Genomic DNA, 11,564 nt, shown 5'->3' on the forward strand with positions numbered 1-11,564 from the left:
TGATGAGGATGGGTGAGCACACACCTGATTTTCCAGGGACTGCGGAGCACAGCCGTGAGCAGACAAGGTTTCCATGTGCTGTGTTAGCACTGTGGGGGCTGTATCCATGTTTCCAAGGTGGAAGTCACTGCCTGAAAACCTGAGATGAATCTTGCCACCATGTTGGGTTTTCCAACCTCAAGAGGGGAAAAATGGCTCCAAACATACATGTATCCAAAAGGATGCTTTATTCAAGTCCTGTCTACACTGGCTCTACTAAAGTCTGGGCACCTTCTTGGTCACCCTCCTTCCTGGCAGCTGTACCTGTTTGGGGCGGGTTGGATGTTGCCTCTGAGGGAAGGGCTTTTGCCATCTGTGCCTCAGCCAATGGCTTGGCCATGCCCTGGACAAGGAGAGACATCTCAAACACCTCCTGGAATTCCTTCATCAGCCTCCGTGCCTCCCGGTATGCCCTGGGGCTGGATTTCCTCCTCTGCAGAACAGACGCTGGAAAAGGCCAAGGGTGTGAGCAGAGCAATGGGATGGCTCCTTGACTGCAATATCTCATCCTTCCTCCCGTGTCCCAGCTCTTTCCCATCCCCACAGGATGGGGGGTGTCACCATGGCAGGGACATGAAGGTGGCTGCTGGGATTCTGCTCTATCCCGGTGCCCATGGGAGATGCAGAAGCCTCAAAAGCAAAGGCTCTGGAGGTCTTGAGCAACTGGGCTCAAGCCTTGGCAGCGCCTCCTCTGTTCCCTGCTAGGTCCAGGGCAAAGAGACAGCACCAGGGAGCAGCCAGGTCCTGCCTGCACCAGCAGTTCAGGATTGTACCACCACAGGGGTGGGATGGAGATAAGACATGGCCAGTGCTCAGAGACCCAAGTCCTGCTTCAGCCTGGGGGCAAAACCACTTTAGCTCCAAGGCTGTTCTCCCACCAGATGGGTTTGGGATGGGTTAATCCAGATATGGAACCAAGGGACCCCAGCAGTGTCCGTGTTGCATTTACTCCTCTGTTAAGCAGTAGCTGGAGCATTGGGGTCCAACTTCATGGTGGGCTGAGGGCATTCAGCCTTGTTCTTGTGCAGGGACATGAGGGGACCCTCCATTCCCATCTCAGCCACACTCTGGTGCTCAAGGACACCTTTGTGTCCCCGTCCTTCTCCTGCCACTGTGGTGCCATCAACAAGAGCTACTGGGGATGCAGGAACATACCCAAGGGGACCTCAGTGAAGGTCAAGGTGTTTCTCATGGCCACCAGAATTCCCTCCAGGATCTCGGCTTTTGTCTTCCGGGCAGGAGGGCCGGGCATCCTCACGTGCTGCAAGGAAGAGCAGGAGGCCGCAGCGTGTCTCCCCTCCATCTCCAGGTTGATAACCCTCCACACAGACCAACATGGGCCTGTGCTTCTGCACGAGGGAGGTGAGATGGTCCCCTGGGGTTATTTTGGACCAAGCTGGTGTGGTTTAGACACCAATTTAAGCTTATTGAGGAGCAGTGGATCAGCTTTCCACAGTGGATGCAGGGACTGTGATTCTACTACACCCCACCCCACAGACCCATCTTGAAGGCTGTTTTCTCCACTTCCCTTGGGTCAGGGCTGGCTTCCCACGGGGTCTCCACACACCAACACACCACAGCCATGAGGGAGAGAGAACAGTGAGGAGCAGGGACTGGGAAATGGGGCCAAGCCCATGCACAGGCTCTCAGCATCCATCCAAACACGTGGGTTGATCCAGATCCAGACACAACCAGTCTCCCTTTGGAGCTTCAGCTCTTTACCTTTCTCCGAGGCACGTAGGGCTTCTGCACACAGTCCAGCCGTGCTCTGGCATCCCGGTACACCAGAGGGTGGTTCAGGACCTGGTACAGAGCCTGCACGTTCCTCTGGATCCCTGCAAACCAGAGGGAAAATGGGACAACAAAAGTCTTTGTTGCTTCTGCTGATACGGAGCTGCTGGAGCGAGGCCAGAGGAGGCCCCGGAGCTGCTGCGAGGGCTGGAGCAGCTCTGCTCTGGAGCCAGGCTGAGAGAGCTGGGCTGGGGCAGCTGGAGAAGAGAAGGCTCCTCAAGGGGACACCTTAGAGCAGCTCCAGGGCCTAAAGGGGCTCCAGGAGACCTGGAGAGGGGCTTTGGACAAGGGGTGGAGGGACAGGAGAAGGGGTATGGCTTGAACCTGCCAGAGGGGAGATTGAGATGAGCTCTGAGGCAGAAGCTCTTCCCTGTGAGGGTGCTGAGGCGCTGGCACAGGGTGCCCAGAGAAGCTGTGGCTGCCCCATCCCTGGCAGTGTTCAAGGCCAGGTTGGACACAGGGGCTTGGAGCAACCTGCTCTAGTGGAAGGGGTCCCTGCCCGGGGCAGGGGTTGGGGCTGGAGGAGGTTTAAGGCTTTCCTAAGCAGGAGCTCTCTGCTGTCTGCGCTCACCAACTGGCTCGATAAAATCCGGGTCCGTGTCTCCACCGAGCAGCTCCTCGTAGCCTTTGTATTGCTCTGGAACCACCTGGGAGCTCCCTTCCTCCCTCTGCTCACTCCTCTTCTCCAGCCTGGCCCCTGCCCTGGGTCTCTGCAGGGGTCTGGACACATCCTCCACCTCAAAGCAGCAAAATAAAGGCATTCACAGCAGCTCTTTCTTACCAGGGAAGCTGCTGGAGTCAGTCCTCAGCCTGTCCTGCTGTGGCCAGTCTCCCCATGGCACCAAGCCATGCAGCCACCACCTCATCCCATCTCTACTCGGTGTGACCAGGCACAGAGGAGAGAGGGGCCATCCCCATCCTGCTGCAGATTTCTTTTTCCCTGACAATCCCAAGATTTCCAGAGAAATCAAGTCAAAAAGCTGCCCTGGTGAGCTCCAGGAGGGAGTTTTCCAGCTGATGCTGCAGGGATGCTGCTGGAATGCTGAGCTCCTGCAGTTGCAGCTGCCCACCAGAGGGCCGTGCCACCCTGAAAATGGGCCAAGTTCTTGTTCTCGGGCACGTATTGCATTTATGCTTCTTGCTAGTGCTTCCTTCCCTAAATCCCTTGCAACCCAAGGGATTCTTCCCTAAATCCCTTACAATCCAAGGAGGGTTATAACCCCTGGTACCCAGAGGATGTACCCAGAGGATTCAGCTGCGAAATGAAGATGTATCTATCTATGGAGCATTTCTGGGCAAACCTAAGCACTTACAGCTTGGCCTCACCTGCGTCATGAAGAAGGATGCAACGTCCTCCTCATCTGAGCCCGCAGGAGGCCTGGAGCCACCTTCCTCTTCCCCCAGCACCACCCTCTGGCTGCTGGTTGGGGTCACGGAGCTGCTGGGGAGCAGTGGCTGGGCTGGACCTGGGGGTGCAGCATCTCCCACAGCCTCCACTGCAGATGGGAGCTGTGTCCTCAGAAAGGTCTTGGCAGGAGCTTCCAGCATCCACGGCCGCTTTGTGACTTTGGGGAGATGTGACGTGACCTGGGGGGACACAAGGGACATCCGTGCATGGTCCATGAGTGTTACAGAGTGGGGTCAGGTCTAATGCTGGAGGCTTGTCCTTATGGGATCAGGACAATGTCCAAGACCCTGGACACCCAGCAGCATCTTCAATCCCATAGGATCCCTCATCCAAGGCTGGTGGACAGGATTATCCCAGAAGCCCTGTGACAAACCCTGCGTGGGGCAGCAACAAGCAGTCAGATTCCCCATCCTCATCCTGATCGGAATACCTCCAACCCTTTCCACCTTTCCCTCCAACCCTGCTGGGATCCATGTGTCCCACCAGCTCTTCCTGTGCTATCCTGAGTACTGCAGTGAGGGTGATCCCGATGCACATCCCTCCTTACCTTGCGGCTGGCTTTGAGCGGGATGGAGAAGTGCCACCTCGCCGCGGCCGGGCTCTTCTGTCGGACAAGTTTAATGCCCAGCTTGTGCTGGAGGAGCCAGGTCAGCAGAGGTGGCTGCCCTGGAAAACAGAGGTTGGAGAGCCCCTGCCTGCTCCTTAGCTGGCAGCAACTGCGCCACCTACCCCCAGGCTCGGCACAGAGCATGGCTCTGCTCAGGGACAAGAGTAGAAGCCACCTTGTGTTGTAGGGAGATGCTTTAGCCCTAAGGACACAAAGCAGCCTGAGCTACATGCCACGAAACCAGAGTCCTGACCTTAGTTTTAGTAACTAGTCTGCCTGTAGCTTGTGCAGGGAGGAACATCACTGCAGAGTTTCATCAGTGTCCTTCTGGCTGCCTTCAAAGGTGTCCTATCATGGCCATGGGCACATCTAGGGTATATCCCCTCTGCCCAGAAAGCTGCTGCAGGAATAAACCTGAACCAGCTTCAGACCAGCCCTTTGTGGGATAAACACCATTTAGGGAGCAAAATTTAGCCTGAGTCTTCACTGCTGCAGTCCTGGATGAGCTGTTAAGGACTTCAATGGGGCCAGGAGCAGCAGCTGGGCAGCAGCAGTGTTTGCCAGAGCAGCTTTGCTCATCAGAGAGCAGAAATGATTAAAGCATCTCCATGGGGCCAGGGCAGGAGTGTCCAAACACCAAAACACCAAAAGGCAACGTGGTCCCTGTCCCAGAGAGCTAGCAGTGGAGGAGGAGCTCCCCACAGAGCAGGGCTCATACTGTACCGCTCCGGGTGGTGGTAAGAGGGTTGTTGTGAAACGTCAGCTCCTCCAGGCTCGGGAAGAAGGCCACAGGAAGGAGAGCTGCCTCGTCTGCAATCTGCAAGGTGAAGTAGTTGAGTGTTTGCTCTGAGCACTGAGTCACGCCAGAAGCTGTGGAGTTTCATCCCAGCCTTCCCACCAAAGCACATCCCTCCAACGGAGAGGAGAAGGCTCAGGGGGGACCTGATCGCTCTCTGCAACTGCCTGACAGGAGGATGGAGCCAGGAGGGGGCTGGTCTCTGCTCCCAAGGAACAAGGGATGGCACAAGAGGAAGCGGCCTCAAGCTGCCCCAGGGCAGGTTTAGCTGGAGCTGAGGAACAATTCCTTGCCCAGAGGGTGCTCAGGCATTGGAACAGGCTGCCCAGGGCAGGGCTGGAGGCACCGTCCCTGCAAGTGTTCACAGCCCGTGGAGCCGAGGCCTCAGTGCCAGGGAGGGCTGGGAATGGTTGGACTGGATGAGCTGAAAGGGCTTTTCCAACCTGGCTGATTCTGTGATCCTATGACCCTGGCACTGAGCAGGTACACGCAGTGGGGAGGAGGAGCAGGAGGGAGATGACATCCCTTCACCAGAGATGCCCAGCAGCTCTGCTGCCTGTGACTGCAGAGGATGGAGCCATCCTGCACGCTGCAGCCAGAGGACTGGTGCCTCCAGGAGAGCTACAAGGTGCAGAGACAGGACTTCCCTCCTGCCTCTCCACCCTGTGGTCCAAACCAAAGCCTGGCCAGGGCACTGCAGCCAGAAACCAGCTCTCTGACAAGGCAGTGGCCTGAAAGAGAGTCACAACACAGGGAATAGCAGCTGAGCTTGCTTAGTGAGCAAGGAGAGCCACCCGTCACGTCCCAGGGGATGCCCAGCACCGAGCAGTGGTAACTCAGCACTGCCAGCTCATCTGGTTGGGAAGCAGCATGAGTCAAGGCATGGGCAGGAGTCAAAAGCAGCAGGAAAAGGAGATTAAATGTTGTTGTATGTTATTTGTCTGTTGGGGATCACTGAGAACTAGTGGGGCTCAGCAGACAGCTATAAGCTGACACTAACCACCAAAGGCATCAATGAGACATCATCATCCACTGGGCAGCTCCAGCAAGGGGAGGGCAATCCTATATTCTCCATGGACTTGGACTTGATGATCTTAAAGGTCTTTTCCAGCCCAGTTGATTCTATGATTCTACAATTCCAATGAAATCCCTGAATTTGCAGGGGTTGGACAAGCTGGGTGCAATCCAGCTGCCTAAACAGGCATCCTCTCCCACCTGAGAGGTCCTGCATATGTGACACATCCCCATGGGCTGGCACATGGACACAGGAGCCTGGGGGAGACGTGTCCTGCTGCAGGGGCAGCTCAAGGCCAGGGTGTCTCACAGGGCACTAATGCCAAGCTCAGGCAGCTGAAGCTTTGCACTGTCCAGACCCACAGGACCCACATCACCTTGTTGAAGGCCAGGCTGAGACTCCTCAGTGCAGGAAAGGGAGCATGAACATTCCTGCGTGTGGAGGGAGGCAGCAGAGGCTTTGAGGTAGATGGTTCTCCCTCCTTGGGAACAACCTGAGAGAGAGGAGGAAGAGTGTGAGCAGAAACACTGCTCCAGAGGCTCTGGTGGCAGGACACTGCCCTCCTGCGTCCCAAACACACCTATAAATTAAAGAGCTTTTGGTTCCACCCCACTTTGGAGGTTGCTTTGGCTTCTGTGTTACTGTGGGAGCCCTCCAGGGATGTCCAAAGCATCAAACTCCATCATCCAGCACTGAAAACATGCACAGGGCCAAGGGGAAACCCTGTGCTCTCAGGGAGTGTGTGCACGTGTGTTGCACTGGAATATGCTGCATGTGCTCAGCACCTCTGAAGCTCAGCCCCTTACTCGAGTGGTAATAAAACTCATGGTCTTTGGCTTCAAATATCTGATTCTGGAGAACAGCATGTAAATAAACGTGGAGGAGAAGGTCACAGTGCCTTGATGAGGCATTGGAAGAGGGTGCCCAGAGAAGCTGTGGCTGCCCCATCCCTGGCAGTGTTCAAGGCCACGTTGGACACAGGGGCTTGGAGCAACCTGCTCTAGTGGAAGGTGTCCCTGCCCGGGGCAGGGGTTGGGGCTGGAGGAGCTTTAAGGTCCCTTCAACCCAAACCAGGCTGGGGTTCTATGAGCAAACAGTGATCCAGCCTTCATCTGAAAGTGGTACAAGTTTAAGCCCCACTGTCCCTTGGTTATGGGAAACCTTGGTTCTGATCTCCCAGGTGAGAGTCAGTACTCACTGCAAGCCTTGCAGGCACCCAGAGTCCCAGCAGCACCCACAGCCTTATTGAAACTCAGCTGAGAGGCTTGGGGAGGGGAGTTTTGGTGCACAGACCTCAACCTACAGAGCAGCCAGTGGTTCTTACCCGTGTTGGGTCTTCCTGAGAGCCAGACTGAGAAACCTCTGCAATGAAACACAAGCAAAGTGAGGGTTTCTACATGTAGCCAAGCACTGGGGCCAGCCCCAGCCATGGCAAGGCTGGAATTAGCCTGGGAAAGCAAGTTAGCATCAGGCAGGATCTGTCTTCATGGCAAGACATAGCCAAGGTGAGGGAGGATCAGTCACACCACAGCAGGTTGGCTGCCAGCCCCATTGTTTTAGGGGAGGTTCATATCCCTGGATACAGTAGAAACCCTGCTACTGGCCTCAGGGCAGCCAGGAGCTCCCTGCAGGTAGATCTGGGGTTGGAGTCTCACCCATGAGCATGAGGCCTTTCCACATTGTGCTGCTATTGCCAAGCCAGTGCTAGAAGTGGTACCATTGCCTGCTCCACAAACACCCAACAACAGGGACTGCTGCAGTGAGCCAGGGGACAGGAGAAGTGCTTGGAGGAGCTGCACTGGCAGCCTCCATCACAGCCTGGTCCACACAGGAGACACCAGGCAGCCTCTGGATCCATCCCATAGCATGATCCAGCATGGTGTGTGCATCACACTTCAGTAAGGACATCCAGAGGGGAAAACTGACCTACCCCAGAACGCAGACCTGTGCTCACGCAACATTCCTGCCCTCTGCCTGCCCAGGATCACAGTCACCACTTCCTAACTGGAATCATTGCCCCACTTTTGCCAGTTTTCCTCCCAGTCAGCATGAAATGTCTCCTTTGGAGCAAGCTACCCTGGAGGAGGCCAGGAGAGAGAAAGAGGCACTTCAGCCCATGGGAGATGTCTGCTTTGGGGTGATTCACATCCAGTGAGCACCCCTTGCTCCCAGTAAATGCAGAGGGACTTTACAGGTTCTCTCAGCTGCCTAAAATGGTCCCATGTGTCCCTCCCTCATTGTTTTAACTCTGTGAAGCAGCTTCACTTACCAGTAAACACCCAGATCCTCACCCTGACATAACTGAGCCCTTTCCCACTGAACCCCCCCCGGTTGCAGTGCAGGCAGGGACAGGCAGGTGCTGCTCACCCAGCCCAGCTGGACCCCCTTCATCCTGTAGCATGACACATCCAACCTGACCTCTCTTTGCTTCCAGCTCTCCTGGCACCTCCCCGCTCTCCTGCTGTGACGGCCGGGACTGGCGCCGGAGGCTGCTCAAGGATCTGTACCACTGTGCCCTGAAGCTGCTGTGGCCCAGCGCGGGGTGCAGGGAGAAGTGCCTGCTCTCTGCCTGGCGCAGGTAGGGGACAGCCGGAATCCTGTTCCCGTCCAGATTCAGCTCCTTCAGGCTGTGGGAAGAGGAAACATGTGAGAAACTCCGTGGTTGCTGTCAGTGCATGTACCCAGCCATCTGTTCACCCTGGAGCACACAGGGCAGGGAGCTGGCCCTCGACCTGCTCCTTGGTGGGCTTCCCAGCAGCAGTGCGGATGCATCCGTGACATCCCCATCTCATTGCTCCATGTCCCTTCCTCTCCAAATCCCAACAGGCTCAGTGCTTGGCACAGCCTGGTGCTGCCTCTGAAGCCCATGATTCTGGTCCCCCACACCAGGGTCACCTATCTCTAAGCTCATCTCCTGAGGAGAATTTAACAGACAAGGAGACATCCTGGCACTTCATTACATCACCCAGTGCTTTGATGTGGTCCTGCTGGGATTCCCTAACCATGGAAGTATAACATCACCAATGCACGTGCTTAAGGTCACGAGACAGCTTAGGGAAGAGCAGAAACCCAAACCTCTGCACTCCAGCCCCACAGTCTGGTGCCTAAACCTCACCCATTCCCCCTCCTCTCTCACTGACGCTGTGGACAATGGGCAGTTTCCTCTGGGAATGTCCTGGCAAAGCCAGGGCAACAAACAGCCAATTCCCACCTCCAGTTGGCAGCACTGGAAGCCAAGGGGGATATCAGAGGCTGTCCCCAAACCCAGCACAGCCTAACTGAGGGGCTTGTGAACAGCCTCCCTCCTAGTGACTTGTCTGTAGGTGAACCATGAAAGCCCACGTTAACCAGAGGAAGCTGATCCACAGCCCTTCCTAATGCTGCTGTGCTGAAATCAAGGATGAATCCAAGGCAAAGAAAGGAAAATGGAGACAGCAACTGCCATGTCTCACATCAGACCTGGAGATCAGCAGAATCCCAGGGCAGGAGCTGACTTACCAGCCAACCTGCCGGGTTTGGCCAGGTTTTGCTTGGCAGCTGTTTGCTTCCATTTGGTCCCATTTGCAATAACAGAGAGATTAAGCAGGGAAGAATCCAAGTGAATCACAAGGATTTGGGGTTTCATGTTAAGGCTTCTGCTGTGCAACAGATGAGGGAGGCAGTTGCCAGCCCCCAAAAGCCAAAGGGGGAGCTTTTGGCACTGTCTGTCTGCTGCTTGGTGCTTCCTTACCAGCAGAGGTGGGACAGGCTCACAAAGACACTTGGGTCTGACAGACGGTTGTCGTCCAGTGCCAAGACCTCCAGAGATGGAAACTTTAATTGAGGAGAGCTGTGGATACAAACAATCTCCTTAAAAAACATGCTCAAGCACAGACAGGTGAGAAACATCATTTGCTGTCACCACAGAAAGATGTATCCACCAGGAGATGGGACTGGGGCTGGTTTCATTCTTTCCAGAGAAAACTGATATCCTACCTCCAAGCAGCTAAATTTAATCAGTCCAAACAAGCATGGAGTCATAGAATCCCAGCCTGGTTTGGGATGAAGGACCTTAAAGCTCCTCCAGTTCCATTCCCTGCCACGGGCAGGGACACCTTCCACTAGAGCAGGTTGCTCCCAGACCCAAAATGCCCACCTTGGCCTGAAACACGGCCAGGGTTGGGCCAGCCACAGCTTCTCTGGGCACCCTGTGCCAGCGCCTCAGCACCCTCACAGGGAAGAGCTTCTGCCTTAGATCCAACCTGAACTTCCCCTGTTCCAGCTTGAACCCAGTAAATCATCCAGCTCAGCATCTGACCTCCACCAGTGGCAAACAGTGGTTACCTTGGCATGGCAGCTGTGGCTGAGCTGTGTGCGAAGGGTCTAATTTATGATGAATAAATCATAGAAGGGTTTGGGTTGGAAGGGACCTTCAAAGCTCCTCTAGTCCAACCCCCCTGCAATGAGCAGAGACATCTTCAACTACACCAGGCTGCCCAGAACCACTTCCAGCCTGGCCTTGAATCAAGGATGGGGCATTCAGCACCTCTCTGGGCAACCTGTGCCAGTGTTTTACCATCCTCATTGTGTAGCATCCTACTCATGTGGCTTGGCCACCAACAGGGCTGCTGAATCCCTGTCCAGGGGTTCTTCTCCAGCTGATGATGACAGCAGATACCCTGGGTTAACTGGGCTGAACCAGGATAACACTTCCCTGCCATCCAGCACGAGCCATTTCCAGTTTGCAAGGGAAGAGCTCCGCTCTCCAGCTGGATAAATCCCAGGCTGCCCACCCTTGCCAGCCCCTCCAGATCCCACCAGCACCTCCCCAGCAAACCCAAGCATCACTTGTGTGCACTTACTCCAGGTCCAGAGGCAGGGACCGAAGCCCATTGGCCGTCAAGCGAAGGACTTTGAGCTGGGACAAGTCTCCCAATGTCCTAATGTCCTGGGGAGACAAGTTATTGTAGGAGAGATCCAGATCCTGAAGGAAACAGAAGAAACAATCCCCTGGAGCAAAGAACAACCTCCGTTGGCTTTCTCTGAGTAGATATTAAAGGAGACTTTCAGTCATGCTACCACCTACCCTGGGGTGATGCTGTGACCTGCAGGGACTTCACTGACACTGGTGGGACTCTGCACCTTGGCACAAGAGCTCAGGGCTGGTCCCCCACTCACACTCATGGAACAAGAGCCAAGAGAAAGCCAAGGAGCAAACCCTGCTGGGAATGAGGACATGGATTTCTAGGATACATGAACAGGAATAGCTTTACTGGGGCATTACAATGGGCTCCATTTCCCCATTTTGGGGAGCTCAAAGGACTTTCCAAGTCAATTTAATATGAATTTCCAATCAGCCTTTCCAGGGCTGATTTCTTCAGGCTGTCAGCAAACAAGATCCTGGATAAAAAAGGTCCAAGGATGAAGCTGAGATCCACAGGACATGGCAGGAAGGGGAGTTTAGGTGGGTCCCATCCCCACCTTTTGTAGCTGATTCCAGTGGCGGAGCTGGTTGCACACAGGAACACAGGGATGGACAGGATAAACCCTGCTCTCATGAGCCTTGGAAATTTGTGCAAAGCTTTGACACTGCCCTGAACAACATCTTTGTCTCTAAACTGGAGAAACATGGATTTGATGGATGGACCACTCAGTGGATAAAGAATTGGCTGGATGGTTGCACGCAAAGAGTTGTAGTCAATGGCTTCGTGTCCAGACGGAGACGACTGATGAGTGGTGTTCCTCAGGGGTTGATGTTGGGACTGGTGCTGCCCCAGAAATAGAGGCTGTGCAGAGACTGGATGGAGCAGCCTGAGGAGAAGGACTTGGGATGTCGTGTGAGAAGCTCCCCATGACCCAGCTTCAGTGAGTGCTTGAGCCCAGAACCCCCCCTGTGCTGGGTGCACCCCCAGAGTGTGGGAAGAAGCTC

At 55.1% G+C, this 11,564-nt stretch overlaps 1 protein-coding gene across 1 annotated transcript in view; it reads right to left on the reverse strand.

The window, feature by feature from the left end:
• Positions 1 to 241: 241 nt before the first annotated feature.
• Positions 242 to 11,564, reverse strand: part of XRRA1 (X-ray radiation resistance associated 1) — a gene marked incomplete at its 5' end in the record, with an annotated part of 16,058 nt that continues 4,735 nt past the window's right edge. Inside the window, 12 exons of the mRNA XM_010023652.1 lie at positions 242 to 486; positions 1,195 to 1,300; positions 1,762 to 1,874; positions 2,402 to 2,567; positions 3,157 to 3,417; positions 3,786 to 3,904; positions 4,569 to 4,662; positions 6,033 to 6,149; positions 6,981 to 7,018; positions 8,024 to 8,283; positions 9,387 to 9,485; positions 10,498 to 10,619. Coding sequence (XP_010021954.1) covers positions 242 to 486; positions 1,195 to 1,300; positions 1,762 to 1,874; positions 2,402 to 2,567; positions 3,157 to 3,417; positions 3,786 to 3,904; positions 4,569 to 4,662; positions 6,033 to 6,149; positions 6,981 to 7,018; positions 8,024 to 8,283; positions 9,387 to 9,485; positions 10,498 to 10,619 — 1,740 coding nt within the window. The remainder of the gene's footprint in view (positions 487 to 1,194; positions 1,301 to 1,761; positions 1,875 to 2,401; positions 2,568 to 3,156; positions 3,418 to 3,785; positions 3,905 to 4,568; positions 4,663 to 6,032; positions 6,150 to 6,980; positions 7,019 to 8,023; positions 8,284 to 9,386; positions 9,486 to 10,497; positions 10,620 to 11,564) is intronic.

The sequence above is a fragment of the Nestor notabilis genome, unplaced genomic scaffold (assembly GCF_000696875.1).
Source record: "Nestor notabilis isolate BGI_N333 unplaced genomic scaffold, ASM69687v1 scaffold13461, whole genome shotgun sequence".
NCBI lineage: Eukaryota > Metazoa > Chordata > Aves > Psittaciformes > Psittacidae > Nestor > Nestor notabilis.